This window comes from Papio anubis, chromosome 13 (genome assembly GCF_008728515.1).
Source record: "Papio anubis isolate 15944 chromosome 13, Panubis1.0, whole genome shotgun sequence".
In the NCBI taxonomy this organism is placed as follows: Eukaryota; Metazoa; Chordata; class Mammalia; order Primates; family Cercopithecidae; genus Papio; species Papio anubis.
In genome coordinates this window covers 76165831-76193498 of record NC_044988.1, presented here as the reverse complement: position 1 = coordinate 76193498, position 27668 = coordinate 76165831, and the positions used below count along the sequence as shown (strand labels likewise).

The 27668-nt window shown below is 39.4% G+C and overlaps 1 protein-coding gene across 1 annotated transcript in view; it reads right to left on the bottom strand.

The window, feature by feature from the left end:
* The window catches only part of ZNF462 (zinc finger protein 462), a 153591-nt gene that overhangs the window by 87507 nt on the left and 38416 nt on the right, over positions 1-27668 (bottom strand). The window contains 2 exon segments of the mRNA XM_031654382.1: positions 1-3083; positions 3614-3863. Of these exon segments, the coding sequence (XP_031510242.1) occupies positions 1-3083; positions 3614-3833 (3303 nt within the window). The 5' untranslated portion in view covers positions 3834-3863.

Below are 27668 nucleotides of genomic sequence, written 5' to 3'. Positions count from 1 at the left end.
TGGGGAACCCATGTTGGACATTTTGGGAGACATTGGAGCACCCACCTCAAATGATAATTGAGAAAGGGCAGAGCCCCTGTCCACAGACACCATTCGCATAGTTTTCTGGATCCTAAAGTAGGAAGCCTTTTCTTCGGGGTGTTTCTTCTGATAATGAACCAAGACAGAATGCATGTTGGGGCTTGCAAACGAACAAACATCACAATCATAAACAACAACAGTGTTGACCAAAGGGTCCTTCTGATTTTCACATTCAGGAGTAAAGGTCTTGGAAGGAGTGTTTTTGTTGAACGTAGCTGGCAAACCACCACCACGAGCCACAGGCGTGGAAGTCGCCATGTTCTTGGGAGCTGAATTCAGAATCTCCCTCAGGGTCTGGGATTCTGTATTCAGCCCTTCCTGCTGCTCCACGACATAGCTTGAAAATATCATCGCGTTGTTGATCTTCACCGTGGGATGCATTCTTTGGTAATGTGGCATTAGGCTTCTAACATTCGGGCTCGTGTATGAACAAAACCGACACCGGTAGATCAGGTCCGAGTGATCAAAGTTGAGTACATTCATGGCTTCTGGGTGGTGTTCACCGTAATGCTGCTGGAGATCTTCGAAGTTGGTGTAATCAATGTAGCATTCCAGGCACCTGTACACTGCACTGTGATCGTTGGGGTCCAAGATGTACCTAAAGCTGAATTTAATGTACGGGTGCATTCGTTGGTAGTGGGTGCTAACACTCCGGGCAGATTTGTTGTTAAAGTCACAGTGTTTACAATAGTAAAGCCTTCCAGAGTCACCAAAGTCTGTGTTTTCATTATTGTGCTCGGTCCCATAGATGGGAGTTTGGGTATTCAGCAGAGCAGTATTGGAAACTTGGTGATCTTTCAAGTTTGTTGAGGAGCCGTAATAATCCTCTTCATCTTCAGAAAGGGTGAGCTCAATCTCAGCCCCATTGGTGGCATTGTAATCGTGGGTGATGTTTCTGAAGTTGGGCTCCTTCTGGGGCTCACTGGTATCTCTTGCCCATATCTGTTGGGCAGAAAAGGAAGTGGGAACCTCTATGATGGGTTCTGTCGGCTCTTCCTCCCTGTCCAACTCAACTTCTATCTCGACTTCGTTGTCTTCCTCTTCCTCTTCATCATCCTCAACATTGATCACCGCATCTTCCTGCTGTTTAGTTTGGTTAATTTTGCTCTGAAGGTTGCTTGCTATCTCATCAATCCTGGTTCTCTTCTTCACGGGTGACAAATCTAGAGGAAAGTCATTGGCGAGCTTCCTAGAGGCCTTAGCTACAAAATTGTTCTTGGAGGACAACCCAAGAATTGAGGTCTGACTTTTCTTCACAGTGTTGCTGGAAGAGGGGTGGCTGTCTGTCTCATTTTCCAATGGTAGGCTTGAGGGCTGCCCCTCGAATTTTGGCAAGTTGTCACAGAATGAATGTTTATGCTGCTGATGGACTCTTAGCCCTTTCAGAGTTGTGGTGGAGTAATTACACATGGTGCATTTGTATGGGTGCAGAGGTGCGGCTTGTGTGGGTGGCTGTGGCTGCTGCGTTGGTGGTGGCTGTGTTTGTGGCTGGGATGGCACCTGATGTGGTGGCTGCAGCTGTGGTGGCTGTGGCTGCTGCAGTGGCTGTGGTTGTGATGGTGGTGGTGGTGGTGGCGGTGGTGGTGGTTGCGGTGGCTGTTGCTGCTGCAAGGGATCCAACATGACTCCTGACTTTCTACCATTGATGCTTGAGCTCTCATAAGACACCATGCCTTCATTCAGTGAGGATGAAATGCTTTCACTCTGGGAATTCACAGCATCCCAATCTGACGTTGTACCCGTGTGACACTGTTTGTGAGCCCCAAGTTTCAACGAGCTCTTGCAAGTAAACGGACATTCGTCACATTTGTAGACAGCTGTCTTTCCAGATAAGTGGATATTTTCTATGTGACGAGAGATGCTACGTCGATGCATGGTGAGGAAAGGACAAAAGGGGCACTGGAACCTATTCATGAATCTTCTAAACGGAATCCCCTTGGTCTCCAATAATTTGTTGCCATCTGAGCCCATCAGCTGCTCTGCAGACAGGCCTGATGTCTGGTGATCCATAACACTTAAACCATTCTCACTGTCTATTTCATTTAACTCTTCATCAGAACTAGAGTCATTTAGCATGCTATTAGTTTCCAGGTCAGCAGAAGAATTGGTCATGTCAGTCATTCCATAACGGGATCTCTCTGCCAAGTTAACTAGACCAGAATTGTGAGGTGACTTCGGCTTCATCTGAGGGTAAGACATGGGCGAAAACTTGGAAGCTGAAGAAGAATTGGGTCTCATGATGGAGTTGCCCATGGAGCCCCTGAAGTTGGAGACGGTAGTATTGGGTATCTCCCGGCTTGCAGCATTCATGGTCAGATAGGTGGAGTTGGAAGTGGGGCTGGGGGCACTCTTGTTCGGCACATCAGGTAGATTAGTTCCTTCTTGTTGCTGTCTGAGACTGGAAAGGATCTTGACCATACTGCGGTGTTTCTTCATCATGTGGTCACACCAGCGTTCTCGACGGGGGGTCTGGTAGCTGCACCACTCACAACAAAAGTTGCCTCGAGATTTGGTCAAAGGCTTGACCATAGACTCTAAGATGCTGCGCTCCACAACCTCTGCTGGCAGTTCCTTGCAGGGGTCCTGCAGGGATACGGGCGGAACCACAGGGTCTGGCATTGGAGCAGGAGCAGGCGGGGGAGCGGTGGTCTCCTTCAAATTGTTTTTGTGATACATCTTCTGATGCTTAATTATTCTTGCCCTTCTTGGTGACTTATATGTGCAAAACTGGCAAGAGAAGACCTTTCCAAATCCCTCGTGCATCATGATATTATAATTTAAGGATCCCGGGACAGGGGGTCCTGACGAACTCCCTTCAGCTTGAGCTCCATGGACCTTTCTAGTGTGTTCTATGAGGAGGTTTTTTGACCTGAAGTAGCGTACGCAGAACTTGCATTGAAAAAACTTGTTTGTTGGTTTGGGATTAGCGGCAATATGATGACCATAATATCCTGGACTGTGGCCATAGTAACCTCCGGTCCCCAATGCAGTTGCATTTTGACCTAAAGAAAAAGCATAAGGAAAGTGACAAAGCAAAAGACAATTAAGATATCTAATCATGCAAATCAGTATCATTCCAATTATTCTTCATTACTAAACATCACATGCAAAAGGCCTGAAGTGTCAAGATGAGGCCTTGAAGAGTATTCACAAAGCATCAATGAAGATACCCGTACTGCACCTTCTCATGGATAAAGATGCAGGGTAAAGCTTTAGGTATTCTCCTCATCTCCATAAATGAGCCACACAGCTATAAAAATACAAGTTTCATAAATTGTACTACTTTTTCTAGAACTTTCCAAGCTACTACCTTGTTCTCCAAATTAAAAGGTAGGATATATGAGGAAGCTTTTGAAAGGATAACCACCTAAGATACTCAAGAAGAGATACATGATGCCCAAACCACAAAAATGGCTAGCAAAGCACAAGAAATTCTGCAAAAGCCACATATATTAAGAACCATGGCTATAGGCTAAAAGGAAACAAGAGCAATTAAAATACATCGGCTGTGCCAAGTTTAGTACAGATTTACCTGATAAATCTTCTGCAATGGCAAATTCATCCTTTATAGAAGAAAACTCCACCTCTGTCTGATTACTGGCATTCATGGACCCGCATCGTGGCTCATTCACATTGTCCTCAGCAACATCAGTTGGCTGCAGAAATGCCGTGTGGACATCCTGAATGTGTGCCTTGAGATCTTCATAAGATGGGGCTCTGAAATCACAGCCATCACACTGAAGCACCTCCATGATCTGAGTCTACCCTCTCACATTAGGAACCTGTGGCAGAAGTCAGAACAAAACATCTTAAGGAATGCACTAATCGCATACCTCGAGCTGATGGGGCTATATATCCATTAATGGGAAAAAATTCCAGTATCAGTAGATTTCTTATTGGACTTTGCCAATTGGAACATTGGCTAAAGAGAGGCAATCAGACATAATGGAGATGATGTCCTTGACCTCATAATTTCAAAGAAGGAAAAACACCAGATAAACATTTTCTAGCATGATATGTCTTCCAATGCCATTTGTCAAGGAAACGTTTAGTACTTCAAAAGTTTTAGAAGTTTCTGAGCTTTTCCACTGAATCCAAATTTCTTGGTAACTTAATGTTGGCTTTGGCTCTGCCTTGGACTCATTTTCTTTTTAAATTGGAGCCATCTCAAAAGAAGAGGATGTCCACACAGAAGAAAGGGAAAATTTCAACCTTCATTAGCTGTTTATTTAGTTATTATTACCTTGGTGTTTTATCACCAAATAGTGAAATAGTATTTAAATCTTCAGAGTTGAGGTAGGGCATTTTTATTGTAGCTTTTCTTATTTTAATAACTTTGCTAATATTGGGGTACACCTCTCTTTCCTCCCTTCTCCAAATAGTTTAGTTGTGGGTTTTTTTTTTTTTCCACGAGCTAAATGACTATTTGCTCTTTTACTACCTACCAATTATAACCTAACAGCTTCTTCAATCTAATTAGGTCATAAAATACTTCTCATGAGGTTTTCAAACAACCAACTTTGGATGACAATCCAGTTTCTGTTTAAAGTTGCACCTTGGCACCTCAATTTGCATGAAGACAACAGAAACCTGCATTTTTGAAGAAGGGCTTCTAAGTCATGACTTTATCTTTTTCCACTTCTTTCCTTTACAAACATGAAGTGCATACCTGGATGCAAAAAGCTGTGAACCTGCCATGGAATAAATCAAAACTTGCCCAGCTACTTTCATTCTGCTATTTACTGTGTGACTGAAATATACAGAAAGCTACACACTAACTCAATGGAGAGTCCCACCATCAAGAAGTCAAAAATATATTACAAAGGTGAAGTCCTTCCTATCTTAATGCATATTCTAAGTTGAGATACCCTGTTATTGTCTTAATGAGTAAGTTACTTCATTAAGATCATCACAAACTCTACTGAGTCACTGTAATCTAGAACCAGATGTCCAAGAACTAACACTGTAGCCAATGTATTTTATGATGTAATACTCTATACTTTTACTGTAAAAGATAAATTATTTCTGCAGGAAGAAAAAGGTCCAGTAATAATATATTAATGTAGTGAAAGGAGCCATCACACAAGGATTTTCTATCAAAGAATGCTCCTCCTGATCGCATGCTAAAATAACTTCTGGCGAGTCCAGTTCTGGACAGACTGAGCTTGCAGAGTGAGCCACAGATATTTACCTCCTCTTCTTTCACCCAGCAATTTATCCTTTTTCAATAAACATTGAACTGTGCACCAGACTCTTTTCAGCTAAGTCTCAATATTCCAGATACACAAGCTTTTATGTCTAAGCAACAACCCAAATTGTGTGGAAGAGGTTGCTATCAGCTCTGGATCAAATTACAGCAGTCACTGAGGCCCCACCCCACTTCTCCTTTCGCACAGTCCATTAGACCTGAAAACAAATTTTTCCATGGTGCAGACAACTCCTGCATTTAGAACACTTCACAGAAAAAAGCAGATCATCCAGTGTGCACTCCCCATCCCCCAAGCTTAGTCCTTTCATCTCAGCCAAACAAGCCACAGCTCTGCTGAATGTGTTTATCACACTTTCAAGAGATATGAGCTCCTGCGTCACTGAAGCTCTAAGACTCACTAAGCTGCCCTAGTCCTCTGAGCTTTAGGGGCAGCCATTTTAGCTCAGAGCTTCTCCTCCGTGCACAACATGGCTTCTCCTGGATTCTGCTAGGCTAACAATCAGAAATGAATGCTAGAAGAGCAGGCTGGGCTCCTCCTATGCTCTTCTCTTCCCAACAAAGAATTAACTGTTTTCATTTCTCTTCGAAAAACAGCACCTTTCTCCTCCTCAAATGTCATTCACCAAGATCTCCAAAGGTTCTTTTATTCCATGATTGATATGCTGGTTTGTTAGTCCCAGCAGAGCCCTGGTCAGAGGAGGATGACCCTGGGCCAGATCCTGTTCTACACCAGGATTTAGGGGTGCAGCAGGGGGACCTCCAGAATGCCTTGACTTCTTGGAAGTCGTCCTTCCACACACAGAAGACATACCATCCGACTCTGCTTGCCAGATTCCAAAGTCTAATGACCTTTGTTAATCACCAGCCAGTCTGTCTGCATCAGCAGACCCTGCCAACAGACACACCCTTCAACACAAAGGCTGTAGCTATTCCTTTTAAAGGAGGTTCTCTGAAAGCTCCATTGTGTAGCAGAGAGGAAAACAAAATCTCTTCCCTTCAAAACTTCAAGCCTTTAGAAATAATGCAACAAAAGGCTTTCTGCTGTGTGTCTTTTGGAAAGTTTGAGCCTGATTTGCACAACATCAACAAAAGTTACGGCTCTGCAGAAGGAAAGCAGGGCACCTTTGGCATTAAGTCATTCACCTAGAGATGAAATTCATCTCTCTGTGTAGTTCTCTAATATCTTGGTGTCTTCTGAAGCTATTATCAAGGATGCTAACTGCACTGAACACAAACATAAACTAAGTCTCCTTGTTCTGCTACAAAGGAGATTAAAGGGTTATGAGATCAGAAAAAGAGCCACTGATTTGGAAAAAGAAGAGATGATGAAAGTGATTTCCTAATGGGTTCTAGCTTTCATGTTGTTGCAGCCTCTGCCTCAAAAATAGCTCAGAGCCTTAGAAGAGGTTAATCTCCAGGCCACTGAGAGAACCAGCATCAGGTAGAGCTGAATGGCCTTCAGTTTCAGGTCTGCACCAAGTACTGAAAGGAGGATATAGCCTACTTTGAAAGCCATCTTGCCTTTGTGTACACATTTCTCCTGAAGACGCTGACAGAAGAAGAAAACAGAAGTTGCTGGCATGGCCCAATCAAAGAGAGAGAAACTTGATATGTTTATGAGATGGTACATGGGCACATGTGCAAAAAGTGACAGCAAGTGGAGGAGAAGGGAGTAGGGAAGGACGGAGACAAAAACACAATGGACATGAGGATGACCCATTCATGTTTTTGCAGCAGATGGTAATCCTCTAAGAAACCACAACCGAGAAAAAAAAAAAAAAGGTGAGAAATAAGCTCTGCATATCTATTTCATCAATCCCGAAGAGCAACAACCCTAAGAGGCTAACCTAGTCACTGATCTGCTATAAAATTATGATTTTAAGTTAAAAGCTTTGATCTCATATCTACTTACTTCATTTAATAATACTATGATGATGAAATGAGCAATATTTTTTCTCACCAAAATCAGCAAAATCAAAAGTAAAAGAGGAAGTTTCTGAACTAACTAAAAAGAGTCTATTTCAAAAGGTCTTGAGATGAATCTGCAAATCGAACAAGCACCCTGTCTTCTACCCCAGATATATGTCCAGGTCCTTCAAGGTCAAATAGGCCTCAGATGCCTAGACTTTAAACACCACCCATCACGATCCCTGCAAGGTGAACACAGATTCATTCTACAGTAACTGGCACCTAATGTGACTGGTGCTCCTAATATGAAACCCCCTAGACTATCCTAATTAGTCACTGCCTTTAGTACTACTTACTCGTTGCTGATTTGTTCAGTTTGCATTTATAGTTTGAGGATTTCAAAATGTGGGGTTTTGACGGGGAAACCCAAAATCCAATTGTTTATGTTCGACAAATTCTTGAAGATATAAAGAACATCCAGAGATGATGTCAAAGATTTGAAACATATATACAGAAATGAGAAAAAGTAAATTATGGACAAAGCCTGCTCATTTTCAATCTTAAGAACACCAATTTTAGTTTATACCACCTGCCCACCTACTTTCTGTGCTCAGAATTCCAGGGATCCAATATGCCTCAGTTTTCCCTCTTGTGAAGGAGGAAGGAGACAAACCACAGCTTCATCGTCCATCCTTCCAACTCACTGCTCAGACGTAACTGGAGCGGGCAGGTGTTGACATTGTGTAGCATTCTTCAGGCCCGCCACCATCACTTGGTCCAGGTCAGCTTGGCAAACACTGCTCTTTAGTTTGAGGGCCCAGGAGCATAAATGTGGTCCTCAAGTCAAAATCCCAGCTGTCTTCAGGAAGTGATCAAATTAAAAGGCATAGGCCTTGCCTGGATCTAACCTGTTCTCTGACTGAAGGACTGCAGCCCAGAAATAAAGCTGTGAAGCACCACAGCCATGTGATTCAGTAGCAACTAATTATAACCTTCAAAGCCTTTGAGAAATAGAACCAGAAACACCATAAGGTGCTTTTCCTCTGTCCACTCCAGAAACCTAGTTTCATTTATAAGACACTAAACTTCCCAGTTCTCCTCAATCATAATTCTAATAAAAAGCTCTCATTAGCACCTGTTGTTTGAACTTTTCTTAGTTTTCTTTCTTATGAATGGAAAAACCAATTATCCAAGGACAGGTAATAGAATACATAAATTCTGGAATAGTTCAGCTAGAAAAACAGAAAAATCAAGAAACTAAAGATCATTCTAAAAACTATATTTGCAGATCAGAAACTGTTGATATGCTGAGGTCAAAGAGTTGTGATGTGTATTGGGAAGTTAGTATTTTTAATTGCAAGCCCTAGGACCTTAAGATGAAAAATGATTTCTTTTTATAAAAAGGTACTAGTAAACTTGTAAATGTTGGGTTGCTATTCTTAGCAACAAGGGGAGTTCTGTATCACTACTAATCATTTACACTTGTTAAGGCTGAAGTGGAAGTTCTAATAATTTAATAATCATTTAAAGCATCTTTCCAAAGAGTAATGAACTGAAAAGTTGAGGTGAAATCTCTTTCAGGAACAGTAGTTATGGAATCAAAACTACAAATGCAAATACAGAATGTCCAAATATATATATATGCACACACACATAATTATATATATAATTACATACATATATATGTAATAAATTTTCTTGATTTAATTTTAACTCATATATGGGCATATGCCCTTCAAATTTAACAAGAGTGGGGCAGAATCAGTTCTTTTCTGAATAAATACAAATGACATAGGTACTATCTCCATGTTAGAGTGTAAAAAAATAAACCAGCAGGCCAGGCGCAGTGGCTCACACCTGTAATCCCAGCACTTTGGGAGGCCGAGGCGGGTAGATCACGAGGTCAGGAGTTCAAGACCAGTCTGGCCAAGATGGTGAAACCCTGTCTCTACTAAAAATAAAAAAAAAATTAGCTGAGTGTGGTGGCAGGCGTCTGTAATCCCAGCTACTTGGGAGGCTGAGGCAGAGAATTGCTTGAACCTGGGAGACGAAGGTTGCAGTGAGCCAAGATCGTGCCACTGCACTCCAGCCTGGGTGGCACAGTGAGACTCCGTCTCAAAAAAATAAAATAAAATAAAATAAATAATAAACCAGCAAAAAAAACCAACAAGCAACTTCCAACAACAAGCTACCTCCAACAATCCCATAGCATTTGGTACTAGTACAGATTCTGGCTCACCATGTGGTCTTCAAATGTCCTATCAAATGTTTATACTGTTTGCTACATGATCTAAGCAGTTCTGTGTACTCTTGGCAATTCACCACACTAATGAAAGGTTTAACATATCAGGGAGGATAAATAATTAAGGAATTCAGAAGGGAGACACAGCTGTTCTTCAAAACCAAATTTTCAGAAGAGAAAGGATTAATTTGCAATCACATATGTAACCCCTAATATGAGACTGAATTTAAATAGTAGCAGGGAAATACCATGAGACCAAGTCCTGCCAATGCATGTGGCCTCTGTTGTATACAGTTGGCCTGGTCCATCTGTGGGACCTTGTACATAAGCACAAAGTCTGAAGCAGGCAATTTGCAGATTAATAACCCAGTCACCTACTGGCCAAGGATGCTAGCCTTCAGGTTACTTTTTATTTTAGGTTCGCTCTCCTGCACAAAGTTTTCAAGTACTACAGAGTATGCTGGAGTACTATTTCTTAATAGATACCTTTGGGATCATCATTAAAATGAAATGAGCATCTAGGGATGTAATCCAAGTGGCTAAAAATGTTGGATATGTAAATAAGAAGTGATTCTGACTGAGTGACTTGTTATGAAAGCAGGTAGTGAGTGTCTCATACAGAAAGAGATACTACATACCTTCTGGAGAATTCATGCATTCCTTTGCAATGATATAAGGCTAATTGAGGCCAACAGGCCAATAGGCAGTCTGCCAGCTCTCCTGTCCGTAGAAAAGGAAGCGTGTGATTTGAATAAGGAGATAAAAGGAGAGAAGGGACAAGAAAAGAAAGGGAGGAAGCAGGCTGATATCTCAGTAGCTTTAGACTTCATTGTCTGTAAAGGGGAACTTGCAGTTCACTGGATAATTCTAATTCTGAGAAGCGTCTTGACAATTTTCTTGAGATGTGGTTTAGAAACAAAACAAAACAAAATGAAGATGCCTCCCCCTCACTGAAATTCTCAAAATGCAACCATGATAAATGAGATTCCAGCTCATCATGTCCTTTCCAATGATGGGAACCCATTCTTGCTGTCCTAAGAATGAGTAAGTGAGAAATAATAAGTATTGAGGAATTCTCTGAAATGTCATGGGTTCACCAGGAAGTTCCTTGGAAACTGCAGCTGTTCTTGCCCTTGTACTTAGAACAAGAGATAACTGATTTCTTCCCTCCAGAGCTAAACCTCGCCCAAACAGCAGAGACAGAAAATCACGGTGTTGCTTTATCGACTCTTCAGAATGCTGGCTGGGTTTCTACCAACACTTTTCACACAAGAACTCTCATTATAAAAATTGTAAAATTAAAGGGAAGTTGCAGATATGCTGCTGGGTCTTCATTACAGAACTGATTAAGACGCAGAGTAAGCAGAAGCTGCAGTAAAAGTCATCTTCCACATCATGAAAGACCAAGATGTGAATTGAGAACTTTCCCTGGGGGCTGGTCAGCCTGACTGACCTTGGGCCTTGGGTGTGTCTTCATGGCCCCAAGTGTTCCTGGCTCACAAGATTCAGCTAAACATACCAAGTCTCAATTCTACAGATTCAGTGAATGAATCCAGGAACCATTTTTAACAACTTACCTTGTTTTCTATTACTATGCAAAGAAAAACAATGATATATGGCCATTGACTTGTGGCGGGTGTGAGGAAGTTTTGCTGAAATAACATCTTTTATCTGGGGAAAATCTCAATCTAATCTCCCCGAGACTTGCTCACTTTTCTGTGCTCATCATTTGCTAAAAAAATTCAGACAATTCACTTCCTTTAGATGAGAATGATTCTGAGCCTGCCTCCATCAGTGGCAGCCCCTGATGTAATAACCCTTCCAGTCTATTTTCTTATAGCAGACAAAACTGATTACCTAAGCCTGGCACTTGAATCTGTCTGTCTGTGTGTCTTTCTCCAAACCATGGTTTCTAATATAGCTACCCTGTGAGGATAAAGTCCTAAACTGCCTACTTTCTGAAAAGGCAAACAGTGCCTGAGGCCTATGTAGACCATACATGCTTTCAAGTCCTCCTACTCAAGGGGACTGTGATTTTTTTTTTTACCTCCTCTTGACTTCTACCTGTAGCAGAAGCCAATAGAAGGCTGTCCTTCTCCCTTATCAAAATAACCAACTGGCTCATTCAGATCCATTAGTTTTCCTACCCTTGCTTCAACAAATTAATGCAACCTTATAGCAGGAAAAACATCATATGTGTTTCTATATGGGACTGGAATATACCCGCAAATTAGAAATTTTCTAAAAATGAAAGCTAAGAAATTTCTTTTCTCTTGTAATCCGCAATATACTTTTAGTAAGTAAGTTTATTCCTAAAAATTCCTACATCCCAAGAACCAAGCGGAAAGCTTAGACATTTGTCCACCAACACAACAGTAGACTTTATTACCAGGTGAAAACACTACAGTGCTCAGTTAAGGAGCCAAGCCTCACATTCCATAAATCCTTAATGATAAATCCCACTTTTGCCCAACAAAGTTAGGTTTTTCAGCATATCCACTGTTGAGCTATTTAAAAAACAAAAGACAAACAAACAAAAAAAGGCATACAGAAATGCCTATCCAGTCAATTAAGGAATTTGTTCTCAGGTCACTAAAACCAAAAAGTGACAGTAGGTATGATGTCTCTGCCTGCCATCTTCACCTTGAGAACAAGTCTTTTGAGGCCCTTACTTTGATCATTTTGCTAAATGAAGAGATTAGATCATGATGTTCAACCTTTTTGTACAAAGGACCTGTTTTACAAGATTTTCCTCTCATATTTTGTAAGATTTTTTTTCCTGATTAAATTCATTCCCTTACATTTTATTATTCAGAGACATATAAATGCCAACCTTCATGTGACTGCCTTCTTATAAATTAAATTAAATTAAATCCAGGGGCTTTCCTTGATAACTCTATCTAAAGTTAGTCACCACTCCCAACCCCTACAAAATCTATAAAATTGAAACCCCTACTCACAACACCAACCCCCACACACAGTTTCTCTCTACTGCAATACACTACTTTATTTCCTTCACTATTGGCATGACCCTTGTTTGTCTGTGGTCTTTTCTTCCCACCAGAACACAAGTACTCTAAGAAGGAGTCTAGATCTGTCTGGCTCACATTGGGATTTTCAGCCCCGGGAACACTCAGTGTACTCAACAGGTACTCAGAAATATGTGTTGAATGAAGGAAGGAACAAACAAATGAACTAGAGCTTCTGAGTGATAGGATTCCAACCAATTGAAAAAGATTGATCATGAGTGTTAGATTACTCTACTAACCCTGTGTTGTCATAAAGCAGTAGTCCCAACCAGGGGTAATTTTATTCCCCACTCGCCCCAACTTGGGGCCGCCTGGCAGTATCTGCAGGCAGTTTTAGTTATCGTACCCAGCATCTGTGGGTAAAGGCTGGGGATGCAGCTAAGCATTCTACAACGCACAGGACAGCCCCCACAACAAATAATTATCTGGCCCCAAATGTCAATAGTGCTGAGACTGAAAACTAAATGATCTCCAGGTATTTTCATTCTCTGCATATAACCCACCTGTCTTTAGAGGCCCTTATGGGGTCTTGGCTGGGGAGTCTCTGGATCCTTAGAGGGTCAACAAGTTTCCTCCCAAGTCCAAGATTTTATAATTCTATGGTTTTAAATGATCTTAGCAGCCCTCATACTATATGATATCATGAGTTTTCAGTTTTATTTTTCTAATTTGGGTATCTTACCAAAAATTTTTTCAGAAAAAAAAAAAAAAAACAAGGTGAAGGTATGTGATTGGTCTGTCTTTCCTACTGATACAGCCCTTGCACCCAACTAGGACAGTTGATAATCCTGTGGGTTTGTGAGTAAGGGGCAAATGTCATTAAAAATGATCAAGTCAGCTGGGCACAGTGGCCTTTGCCTGTAATCCTAGCACTTTGGAAGGCTGAGGCGGGCAGATCACTCGAGGTAGGCAGTTCCAGACCAGCCTAGCCAACATGGTGAAACCACTTCTCTACTAAAAACACACACACAAAAAATTAGCTGGGCTTGATGGCAGGCGCCTGTAATCCCAGCTACTCGGGAGGCTGAGGCAGGAAAATTGTTTGAGCCTGGGAGACAGAGGTTGCAGTGAGACAAGATCATGCCACTGCACTCCAGCATGGGTCACAGTGCGAGATTCTGTCTCAAAAAACAAAACAAACAAAAAAAGTTAAGTCTTTAGCATGTGGCCTCTGACTAAAATTTCTGTGAAAAACAATGCGTATGTTCTCCTCTCCAATGTGTAAAATCATCTTCTTTCAAAGTGACAGGGCCCCAGGCTACTATAAGTCACTCTTCAGAGGGTAAGTAATGCTTTTTTTTTTTTTTTTATTCTTATATCCCCAGGGCCCGGCATAGGTCTGGCTTTGATGAGATTTGTGCTATGTGTACTAACTGTATGCATGCCTTTCTTTCCAGGAGAAAATTAACTAGTGGTACCAAATTGAACTAAATGTTCAAGAACCTAAGGAATTCCAGAGAGCATTCATGAACAGGAAAACAAAACAAAACCTAGTGCTTATGAAGCTAATGAAGCTACATCGCAGTGGTTAGCCGACTACTGGGAAACTAGCAATTCTAAGTCTCCACTAGCAATTCTAAGTCTCCACTAGCAATTCTAAGTCTCCACTTATCCTTAAGTTTTAAATAAATGACCATCCTCCTTTTCCTCATCATCCATGGAGAAGCTGCCTCTGGCTGCATTGTTCTACCTATGTGTTTATAACACTGCTAAGCTACCCTGAACTGATGTGACACCTGGAGTCATCACCTGACTACACTTGAGACCATTTGGTTGCCTTCCCTCCACAAAGCCTTTTTTATTCTTGTTTGCAAAGAATCCTGGAAAGCCTGAGGAACAACTCTGTCCTATAGCTCAAAACTGCATAAACATTTTCAGTGGAGGGAGTATAACAAAATTAGGTAGAAACAGAATTTTTTCTTCTTAGCCTCCCTGAAAGACACTGAAACAATATTATTTGTGCCTTCCTTAAGTCAAAGAGAAGACTCTACTCTAAAAGTTAACCATCAATAGGTTCATCGTGTCCAGTGGAGAGGAGATCTTAAAGACCAGATTTCAGAATAAACACAAGTATCTCCTCTCCCCTGAATTCACACCCAGGAGAGTAACTGAAAAGGTACAAAATCCATTTTTTGCAGTTTGACTACTCAAAGCACTTCTTAGGCATGCAAGCAGTGTGTTTATACTTTGGAAACACATTTGGAAGACTGAAAGTTGCTGACAAAGGTATACACAGAAGAACAAGAGCTCTAACACTGAATTATCTTTAGAATCCAACCTCATGGAGTCAGAACAAGGTTATGTAGTAGCTTTATGCCTGCCAAATCTACCCCACGAGAAACACTGTCTTGTTTCTTATGGAAAATGTGCACTGCCAACAAAGTCACTGAAGAGGCTAGCTGAACGAGCCTTAGGAGGATATGGACATAGCAGGGTCGGTTCATGTAAAATGGAAAGGAGAAGAGCAGTCAGCCTTACAAATGTCTGTCAAAACAAGCCAGCGTCTTTGGTGGCACACCTAGGGAGTGACTCAGACTAATGATACCAGAATATTGTTGATACTGGATTTCGCTTCAAATTATATACTGCATTCTGAAACCAACTGCAACTTGAAATATTTTTCTCTCTTTACTAATATGTTAATTTATCTTTATCCTTTATTTCTTTATTTATCTAACTTTATTCCTAGAGGGTATCTATATCCATTTGTTGGATATTTAAAAAATCTAAATGTATCAGAAAGTCTAGGAATCATCTTTAACTTTTAAAATATCTTCCCTAAGGGTCTCTTAGAAGAGTCTGTTACCATTCTGAAGAGAATAGCTTAGAAATCAGGAAGATGTTGAGATCTCTATGTTTGTTCATGGTTTTCCTCCATGTAGAACACTTCTACCTGCTTTTGGAAGGTCTAAGTAATCCCCACCTTTTAAGACAGTGGTTCTCAAAGTCTAATCCCTGGACCAGCAGCACCAGCATCACCAAAGAACTTGTTAGAAATGCAAATTATTGAGTTCCACCCAAGACCTGAATCAGAAACTCTGGTGTTGAGGTCCAGTAATCTTTTTTACATATTCTCAGGGTGAATCTGAGGTCCAAGCAAGTTTTAAGACCAAGCTCAAGTTTTCCTTCCTGTTTGAAACAGTCCCTGAGACCACCAGCTAGAACAGTGAGCATTCCCTGCTCCACTGCATTGGAGCCCCACTTTAAAATGCTGCCAACTGGCTGAATGCAATAATAACTATGCAGTCCTTGAAGAGCACAGGAGACAACTACTGTTTGCAAATATTTAACTTCTTGTTTGGGAATTAATGAGAAAATACTAAGTTGCAGACCCAGCATCAGAAGCTAACACGAGTACACTCATAAAAGACAATTACTCGTCTTGAAAGAATGAAGACTGTGGCTACTGCAAGTGCTGATACTGATACCTATCTCCCCTAAAAGCTTCAGAAAGGTTCATGACATGGTGTCCTTGGTATTTCTAAAGCAGGACATGGATCCACAATGGAAAGAATCAGGGTATTTTACCTGGAAAATACTAAGAGTTTGGGTAAATCCTCAGGATCCTAGACTCTTCTATGACAGGAAGCTTTCATGATAAATAAAATCTTATTAGAAAATACCTCCAGGCTTAGAGTGGTCATTTGATTGTTGCCCTAAAGCTATACTGCAGGGCTAACCTCTCAGTTAAGAACCAACATCTGAAGACACCGATGTGTCTGGAAATCCCTCAAAAGAAGGATATATGCTTTAGGCTAACCAAATAAATTTCCAGAAAAAAATGATGGCTAATTGTCTCACACTGCTAACAAAGGCTTGGCTAGGGAAAATAAAAGACAAAACAGGCCGGGCGCGGTGGCTCAAGCCTGTAATCCTAGCACTTTGGGAGGCCGAGACGGGTGGATCACGAGGTCAGGAGATCGAGACCATCCTGGCTAACACGGTGAAACCCCGTCTCTACTAAAAAATACAAAAAACTAGCCGGGCGTGGTGGCGGGTGCCTGTAGTCCCAGCTACTTGGGAGGCTGAGGCAGGAGAATGGCGTGAACCCGGGAGGCGGAGCTTGCAGTGAGCTGAGATCCGGCCATTGCACTCCAGCCTGGGCGGCAGAGCAAGACTCCGTCTCAAAAAAAAAAAAAAAAAAAAGACAAAACATAGACAGTTTGGCCACACCAAACCAATAAACTTACAGGACCCTTGAATCAAAAGCAAGACTTAAAACTTAGAATCATGAAGTTCAGAGAGAAAAATTCAACGGTGTCCTTCCCAAGAACCTAGCCAGAACCCTTCTAAACTGCTGAAGGACTACCGAAGCAAGTCAAGCCATCAAGACACAAACTCAGGTTCTAAAAGCAGAATTAAGCAGGGCTTGAGGAGGGGATTTAAAGAGATGTTTCTCTCGTTTTTTGAGGGCCAAGAAAAAGTTCTGCTAGTTGTGCCCCGAAGACAAATGAGTTATTTTAAAAAAAAAAAAAAAAAAAAAAAAAAACTAAGACAAGAGGTGGAGGATGACAGAAAAATATGGCATGGAAAACACCCATGGAAAAAATCTATTTTGAAGGAACAGGACACAGAAGAAAATTATATACAACAATTAACAGATTCTATGAAAGAAGAGATCAAAGACAAGATGACAAGACATCAGCACAAGATGAAAGAGAGGCTGGCAGTTGAAGAAAGAAAATGATGACAAAAATAATATCATTGCAGAAGTAATAAATATATTAAAGTTATAAGAGGTAAAATCCACAAATCAAAAACAAAGTTGATGACGTGGAAAACAGTCTTCAAAAAACTGCACAAAATGCAGAGGAAAAAGACAAGTAGATGAAAGCAAGTGGAGATGATGACAGATAAGAAGGTTTGAAAACAGACCGAACATACAGATAAAAGGTTTTGTAGAAGTAGACAGCAAAACAAAACTAAACTAAACTAAATATGCTTCAATCTGTGGTAGAAAATACTTAGTTGAAATAAAAGAGTATCTGATATTCCAAGAAAAAGTAAGACTGAATTAGTAAAATTGAAGCATCTTGGTGAGGTTACAGAATTTCAAGGCTTAACACTGAATCCTATATATATCAAGACCTTTAACAATTACTCAATTATAACAGAAAAAGTCAGGTGTCCTCCGACTTTTTCACGGTAACATTTGATGACAGAAAAAAAGTGAAGCTGTGTCTGCAGAGGCTCAAGAAAGAGAGAACAATACTCAAGTATTCAATTTCCAATTAAGTTCGCAACCAGTTTTTTTAATATATAAAAATAATAATAAATGATTTTCTAATCAGCATGGTCAGAGAATGCAGCACGTAAGTAACTTTTCTTCAAAATACAACCAACAGAAGGTTCAAAATCAAGATCTCAAGAACAGGAAATTTAGAGGTAAGCAGAGGCTGTGAGCACCGAATCCACTCACATTTAAAACTACAATTGAATAATTGATAATACTTACAAAATAAAATTATAATTCCTTAAATGTAGTAGTTAAAATAACAATAAATCACCCCATAATAACTATAAAAGTATGTAGAATTGGGAAAAAAAAAACTTAACCATAATAAAATACATAGATGGAAGTGTAAAAGCTTTAGAGGATAAATATAAACGGGCAGAGGTGGCTCACGCCTGTAATCCCAGCACTTTGGGAGGCAGAGGCAAGTGGATCATTTGAGGTCAGGAGTTCAAGACCAGTCTGGCCAACATGGTGAAACCTGTCTCTACTAAAAATACAAAAATTAGCCGGGTGGTAGGGGCACGTGCCTGTAATCCCCGCTGCTTGGGAGGCTGAGACAGGAGAATTGCTTGAGCCTGGGAGGCAGAGGTTGCAGTGAGCCGAGATCATGTCACTGCACTCTTGTCTGGGTGATAGAGTGAGACCCTGTCTCAAAAAAATATATAAAAATAAATAAAAATAAAAATAAATATGTATATACGGGCAAATATTCTCAACTTTCACAGCAGGACAAAAATAAATACACATACTGTTTCATTTGTGAAGTTAACAAATTTCCAAAAAAAGGTGTAAGAACATTAATTTAGTAATAAAAATAAAAACAGACTATATAGCTTTGAATTACTAGAGGAAAGAACTCAAAAGAAAATGCAGATTATATAATAAAATGAAGAGGACAAAGGAAATTGCACAGAAATATAAAAGAGAATGCATAAAATTAATTAGAATTAGGTATATGTGATATACCAATAAATGTGAACTGGATAATTCTTCCTCTGGAAAACATCCCCAGAGTAAATTAAAAAACAATCTCTAACTGGATTTTGTCTATAAGAGACACATATATAGTAAAATGATACAAAAAGTTTGAAAATCTAGTATCATTAAACATACACCAAGCAAAAGAAAGAAGAAATCATGATTAATATTATTCATGGTTAAATTCAAGATACAAAAGCTTTTAACACGATAAAGATGAATACTTAATAATGTAAAAGTACAATCCACAATGAAGATTTATTATGAATATTTATGTTCTCTAGCAGCACCAAATAGATAAAGAAATAAAGATGGCAACAGATACAAGAAATAGGCACAAGCACTTAACAGATTAACTGGAGAAAGACCACCAAGGATATAATTCATACAATTCATAAAATTGAGTTAAGAGGTACATTTCATATTCTATATCTTGAAATAGAAAACATATTTTCATTTCAAGTATCTGTGAGACATCTACAAAAGTTTTCAAGTGCCCATGGAGGTTTATAGAAGTATTTCATGCCAGAATTAAGAGATAATAAATTACAAATTTAAAAAACAGTACATAATTTCTACTTACAGTGAAATAAAGGTATGTTAAAAAAAAAACGAAGAAAAAAGAAAAGAAAAATCCCAAACATTTGAGAAAATTTTTTAACATTCTCCTAAGCAATTTCTGGGGTAACCAGAAATAAAAACTCACCAGTAGAATATGACTTTTAAAATGCTACGTATTTAAATGTGGAATCTGGTAAAAGCAATACTTAGTGGAAACGTCATAGCTTTATGAACATTATAAATCAAGAAATAACAATACTAAATGAATCAAACATCTAACTCAAGTCCAGGGGGAAATGGAAAGACAGAAGAAGAAAAGTGGAAGAAAAGATTTGATTACAATAAAAATAAACTCAGGAATCAATATATTAAATAATAAGGTAATTTACTCAGTAACTTTTATTTTTTTAAAATATGCTATATAAAATTAAATTAAAACAATTAGCTAGCCTAATTAACAACAAAAAGGGAGGAGGGCAAAACATAAATATAGAAAATAAGTATAAGTAGAAGACAATATCCAAAAATGTAAAGGAAAATGTATTATAATTTTAAAATTACCATGTAAAACTCATGGCAATATGTGTAAAACTAATGTAATGTGTCTAGAAACACATATATTACCAAAGTTAATCCAAGAAGAAACAATATAAATGAAAGACTAGCAAACAGTCAAATAGTCAACCTAATCGCCAAAGCATCTTAAGTGACATTAAGGAATCAGTAAATCAGATGCTTTTTAAACTGGTCTAAAGTATAAAGCACAAGATTGTTACCAATCTATTTCCAAAGCCAGTGTGACATAGATTACAGAGCTTAGTCCACAATAAATACTAATAAAAAGCAGAGCAATGTCATTTAGAAATATTGAGGCAGAAATTCAAAATAAAATCCAGGAGCTCATTAAAGAAATATCCCTCCAAGATCAAGTGGGGTTGACTGAGAAAAGTCAGTTTCAATACAAGAAAATCTATCAACACTCCACTATATTAAAAGGTCAAAAAAGAAAATAATTTTATCAGTATCAAAGAGGCTGAACAGCACTTGAAGCAATTCGAGATAAACTCAGTGTTGTACTTAATGATGAAACATTAGAAAAATTATAAGTCAAAAACCAGACAAGGATTATCACTGGTACTTAGCATTGTTGTGGAAATGCTAGCTAATGCATTTGTACAAGAAAACAAAGAGAAACAATGACTAGAAAAGAGGACATAAAGTTTTCAAAATTTACAAATAAGGTAAATTATCCAGGTGTGGGCCCAAGTGAATAACACTTTCATTTTTTACTTAATGATGTGAAAAATTTTCAACAAATTTCAACACTTCAAACAGTTTAAAAAAATCATCAAATGTAAAACAACTGGGGTGACTGGTAAAGTACTAGGTATCAATAAACTCAACTTTCTTACTCCAGATTACTAAGAATGTTAACTCTTCTGCTGACAATGACTTTTTTTTTCCACCCTGTCTGGGATTCTTGAATGACTACTTCTAAGTCAGTAACCTCAGACAATCCATATTCAGTGATTTTAGAAACTCCAGCCTTAAGGTTATAAAGATAATTTTTTATTAACTGTGTCTGTATATCAATTCTCAATCAACACGTTGCTCTACCCATACATTTAAAGGAAAAGCAGGGATTTCTGGTATCATGGCAGAAGGGAGGCAGGACTAGATTGCAGCTCCAGGCAGAGCAGCATGCGTAGGCTTGCATTGTGAATTTTAGCTCCAGGTCGACTGCAAGAACAAACCAGCAATCCCAAGAGGACCCAGAGGCCCTCTGAAAAAAGCAAACTGCTCCTGCAGGACCCGGGAGACACTGCAAATACTGTGAGTGCCCCAACTGCAGAAATGGGAAAGAGAGACCCTCCTCTCCCAAACACACACCCCCACTGGAGAAGCTGAAGGTCTGTTTGCCAGAGAAGTTTCTGACTTTACCTGGAGCTGAGTCAAGTTAGAGAGCCAAGCAAAATACAGCGGTAGAGGAAGCAGCAGAAGGGCCCTGGGATCTCACTGGGTCCCCAAGCAGCCCATTCCTGCTTGGCATCACAGGGATCCATTGGGATGGTGGCCAGAGGAGAAGGGGGTAAAACTCCACAGGGAGAAGGAACTCTCTAGCTGAACTCTGTAACAATTTGAACGGGGTGAGAAGCCTCCTGGCCAGAACTCGGGGGAGGGCACAAATCCGACATGCAGACTACACAGGTGTGGAAGAACTAAAACCCTTTTTTCTTGCAGCTGGGAGGTGCATGGCCTCAGAGAAATTTTCAAGCCCATCTCACCCTCCACCTGGAAACAGACTTGGGGCTATTGCGGAGGTCACAGCGGGAGTCATACCGGTCCTTCATGACTGCTGGCTTTCCCCCACTTCCCTGAAAACCTGCATGACTCAGCAGAGGCAGCCATAATCTTCATAGGTACACAACTCCAGTGACCTGGGAATCTCACCGTCATCCCCCACAGCAGCCACAGCAAGACCTGCCCAAGGAGAGTCTAAGCTCAGACACATCTCGCCCCACCCTACCTGATGGTCCTTCCCTACCCACCCTGGTAGTGGAAGACAAAGGGCATATAATATTGGGAATTCTAGGGCCCCGCCCACCGCTGGTCCCTCTCCACACTACTAGGGCTGATGGTTTTTAGAAAGTGCCACCTCCTGGCAGGAGGCCAACCAGCACAAAAATAGACCATTAAATCACCAAGGTAAGGACCCTCAGAGTCCACTGCACCCTCTGCCACCTCCATCCGAACAGGCGCTGGTATCCATGGCTGAGAGACCCCTTAGACAATTCACATCACAGGGCTCTGTGCAGAAACCCCCAACCAGCCTGGTGCTGGGTAGACTCGCTGGGTAGCTAGACCTAGAAGAGAGACAACAATCACTGCAGTTCGGCTCGTAGGAAGCAACATCCATAGGAAAAGGGGGAGAATACTACACACCAAGGGAACACCCCGTGGGACAAAAGAATCTGAACAACAGTCTTCAGCCATAGACCTTCCCTCTGACAGAGCCTATCCAAATGAGAAGGAACCAGAAAACTAACCCTGGTAATATGACAAAACAAGGCTCTTCAACCCCCCTGCAAAAAAAAAAAAAAAAAAAAAAAATCACACTAGTTCACCAGCAATGGATCCAAACCAAGAAGAAATCCCTGATTTATCTGAAAAAGAATTCAGGAGGTTATTTATTAAGCTAATCAGGGCTAGACCAGAGAAAGGTGAAGCCCAATGCAAGGAAATCCAAAAAATGATACAAGAAGAGAAGGGAGAAATATTCGTGGAAATAGATAGCTTAAAGAATAAAACAATCAAAAATTCAGAAAACTTTGGACACAATTTTAGAAAAGCAAAATGCTCTGGAAAGTCTCAGCATTATAATTGAACAAGTAGAAGAAAGAAATTCAAGCTTGAAGATAAGGTCTTCAAATTAACCCAATCCAACAAAGACAAAGAAAAAAGAATAAGAAAATATGAACAAAACATCCAAGAAGTCTGGCATTATGTTAAATGACCAAATCTAAGAATAATCGGTGTACCTGAGGAAGAAGAGAATTCTAAAAGCCTGGGAAACATATTTGGGGGAATAATTGAGGAAAACTTCCCCAGCCTTGTGAGAGACCTAGACAGCCAAATATAGAAAGCACAAAGAACACCTGGGAAATTCATTGCAAAAAGATCTTTACCTAGGCACACTGTCATCAAGTTATCCAAAGTTAAGACAAAGGAAAGAATCTTAAGAGCTGTGAGATAGAAGCACCAGGTAACCTATAAAGGAAAACCTATCAGATTAACAGCAGATTTCTCAGCAGAAACCCTACAAGCTAGAAGGGATTGGAGACCTATCTTCAGTCTCCTCAAACAAAACAATTACCAACAAAGAATTTTGTATCCCCCAAAACTAAGCATAATATATGAAGGAAAGATACACTTGTTTTCAGACAAACAAATGCCGAGAGAATTCGCCATTACCAAACCACCACTACAAGAACTGCTAAAAGGAGCTCTAAATCTTAAAACAAACCCTGGAAACACATCAAAACAGAATCTCTTTAAAACATAAATCACACTCACACAGGACCTATAAAACAAAAATACAAGTTAAAAAGCAAAAACAAAAAACCAAAGTACACAGGCAACAAAGAGCATGATGAAAGCAATGGTACCTCACATTTCAATACTAACATTGAATGTAAATGGCCTAAATGCTCCACTTAAAAGATACAGAACCAGAAGCACAGAATACATAAGAAGTCACCAACCAACTATCTGCTGCCTTCAGGAGACTCACCTAACACATAAGGACTCATATAAACTTAAAGGGGTGGGAAAAGGCATTTCATGCAAATGGACACCAAAAGTGAGCAAGGGTAGCTATTCTTATATAAGACAAAACAAACTTTAAAGCAACAGTGGTTAAAGGAGACAAAGAGGGACAGTATACAATGGTAAAAGGCCTTGTCTAACAGGAAAATATCACAATTGTAAACATATATGCATCTAACACTGGAGCTCCCAAATTTATAAAATAATTACTCATAGACTTAAGAAATGAGATAGCAGCACAATAATAGTGGGGGCTTCAATATTACACTGACAGCACTAGACAGGTCATCAAGACAGAAAGTCAACAAAGAAACAATGGATTTAAACTATACCTTGGAACAAATGGACTTAACAGATACATACAGAACATTTCATCCAATAACTGCAGAATACACACTCCATTCAACAGCACATGGAATGTTCTCCAAGATAGACCATATGATAGGCCACAAAACGAGCCTCAATAAATTTAAGAAAACTAAAATTATTTCAAGCACTCTCTCAGACTACAGTGGAATAAAACTGGAAAGCAACTCCAAAAGCAACCTTCAAAATCATGAAAATATATGGAAATTAAATAATCTGGTCCTGAATGAGCATTGGGTCAAAGATGAAATCAAGATGGAAATTTAAAAATTCTTCAAACTTAATGACAATAATGACACAACCTATCAAAACCTCTCGGATACAGCAAAGGTGGTGTTAAGAGGAAAATTCATAGCCCTAACTGCCTATATCTACATCAAAAAGTCTGAAAGAGCAGAAAAAGACAATCTAAGGTCACACCTCAGGGAAACAAACAAACAAGAATAAACCAAACCCAAACCCAAACCCGGCAGAAGAGAGGAAATAACCAAGATCAGAGCAGAACTAAATGAAATTGAAACAAACAAACAAACAAAAATATAAAAGATAAATGAAACAAAAGCTGGTTATTTGAAAAGATAAATAAAATTGATAGACCATTAGCAAAATTAACCAAGAAATGAAGAGAGAAAATCCAAATAACCTCACTAAGAAACAAAACAGGTGATATTACAACTGGCACCACAGAAATACAAAAGATCATTCAAGGCTACTACGAACACCTTTATGCACATAAACTTTATGCACATAAATGCAGAAAACCTAGGAGAGGATAAATTCCTGGAAAAATACAACTCTCTTACCTTAAATCAGGAAGAATTAGGTATCCTGAACAGACCAATAACAAACAGTGAGATTTAAATGGTAATTTAAAAATTACCAACAAAAAAAGCCCAGGACCAGATGGATTCACAGCAGAATTCTATGAGACATTCAAAAAAGAATTTGTACCAGTCCTTTTGACACTATTCCACAAGATAAAGAGGGAACCCTCCCTAATTCATTCTATGAAGCCAGCAGCACTCTAATACCAAAACCAGGAAAGGACATAACCACAGTAGAAAACTACAGACCAATATCCTTGATGAATATAGATGCTAAACTCCTTTACAAAATACTAGCTAACCAAATTCAACAGCATATCAAAAAGATAATCTACCATGATCAAGTGGGTTTCATACCAGGGATGGAGGGATGGTTTGATGTATGTGAGTCAATAAATGTGATACATCACATAAACAGAATTTAAAAAAAAATCACACGATCATCTCAACAGATGCAGAAAAAGCATTCGACAAAATCCAGCATCCCTTTATGATTAAAACGCTCAGCAAAATTGGCATAGAAGAGACATACCTTAACGTAATAAAAGCCATCTATGACAAACCCACAGCCAGCATAATACTGAATGGGGAAAGTTGAAAGCTCTCCCTCTGAGAACTGGAACAAGACAAGGATGCCCACTCTCACCACTCCTCTTCAACACAGTACTGAAAGTTCTAGCCAGAGCAATCAGATGAGAAAGAAATAAGGGGCATTCAAATTGGTAAAGAGGAAGCCAAACTGTCATTGTTCATTTGCTGACGATATGATTATTTACCTTGAAAACCCTAAGAACTCCTCCAGAAATCTCCTAGAATTGATAAAAGAATTCAGCAAAGTTTCCAGATACAAGATTAATGTACACAAATCAGCTCTTCTGTACACCAACAGTGGCCAATAAGAGAATCAAATCAAGAACTCAACCCCTTTTACAATAGCTGAAAAAAATAAAATAAAGTACTTAGGAATATACCTAACCAAGGAGGTGTAGAGGTGAAACACCCCTACAAGGAAAACTACAAAACACTGCTGAAAGAAATTACAGATGACACAAACAAAAGGAAACACATCCCATGCTCACGGATGGGTAGAATCAATATCATGAAAATGACCATACTGTCAAAAGCAATGTACAAAGTCAGTGCAATCTCCATCAGAATACCACCATCATTCTTCACAGAATTAGAAAAAACAATTCTAAAATTCATACGGAACCAAAAAAGAGCCCACATAGCCAAAGGAAGACTAAGCAAAAAGAACAAATCTAGAGGCATCACATTACCTGATTTCAAACTACACTGTAAGGGCCTAGTCACCAAAACAGGATAGTACTGGTATAAAAATAGGCACGTATACCAATGGAAGACAATAGAGAACCCAGAAATAATCCCAAATACTTACAGCTAACTGATCTTCAACAAAGCAAACAAAAACATAAAATGGGGAAAGAACATCCTTTTCAACAAATGGTGCTGGGATAATTGGCTAGCCACATGTGGGAGAATGAAACTGGATCCTCATCTCTTACCTTATACAAAAAGCAACTCAAGATGGATTAAGGACTTAAATCTAAGACCTGAAATTATAAAAATTTTAGAAGATGACATTGGAAAAACCCTTCTAGACATTGGCTTACACAAGGATTTCATGACCAAGAAGTCAAAAGGAAGTGCAATAAAAACAAAGATAAATTGCTGGGACCTAATTAAACTAAAGAGCTTTTGCACAGCAAAAGAACAGTCAGCAGAGTAAACAGATGTGGGAGAAAATCATCCACAATCTATACATCTGGCAAAAGACTAATATCCAGAATCTACAACAGATTCAAACAAATCAGTAAGAAAACAATCCCATCAAAAAGTAGGCTAAGGACATGAATAGCCAATTCTCAAAACAAGATATACAAATGGCCAACAAACACGAAAAAATGCTCAACATCACTAGTGATCAGGGAAATACAAATTAAAACCACAACATGATATCATCTTACTCCTGCAATATGGCCATAATCAAAAAATCAAAAACCAGTAGATGTTGGCGTGGATGCAGTGAACAGAGAACACTTCTGCACTGCTGGTGGGAACTAAACTAGTACAACTACTGTGGAAAACAGTGTGAGATCCTTAAAGAACTAAAAGTAGAACTACCATTTGATCCAGCAATCCCACTACTGGGGATCTACCCAGAGGAAATGAAGTCATTATTTGAAAAAGATACTTGCACACACGTTTATAGCAACACAATTCACAATTGCAAAATCATGGAACCAACCCGAATGCCCATCCATCAATGAGTGGATAAAAAAGTTGTGAGAGAGAGATATATATATGTATATATATGTGATGGAATACTATGCAGCCATAAAAAGGAATGAATTAACAGCATTTGCAGTGACCTGGATGAGACTGGAGACTATTATTCTAAGTGATGTAACTCAGGAATGGAAAAACCAAACATCGTATGTTCTCACTGATATTTGGGAGCTAAGCTATGAAGATGCAAAGGCATAAGAACAATACAATGGACTTCGAGGACTTGGGGGGAAGAGTGGGAGTGGGGCAAGAGATAAAAGACTACAAATATTGTGCAGTGTATATGTGGGTGATGGGTGCACCAAAATGTCACACGTCACCACTAAAGAACTTACTCATGTAACCAAATACCACCTGTACTCCAATAACTTATGGAAAAGTAAAACAATTAAATAAAATTAAAATTTAAAAAAAAGAGAGAAAATCCACACTATCTCTTCCTAAAGGAATTTAAGCAGGTGGAGCGAAAGCTGAGAATGAGCTCTTGTTATACAACCCACCCCTTTGTCTTCCCCACATAACCATCTGAAAAAAATGTCAACTCTGGAACGATCTTAAATGGAAAAATCTTAAATCTCCCAAATTCTTTTTGCATATC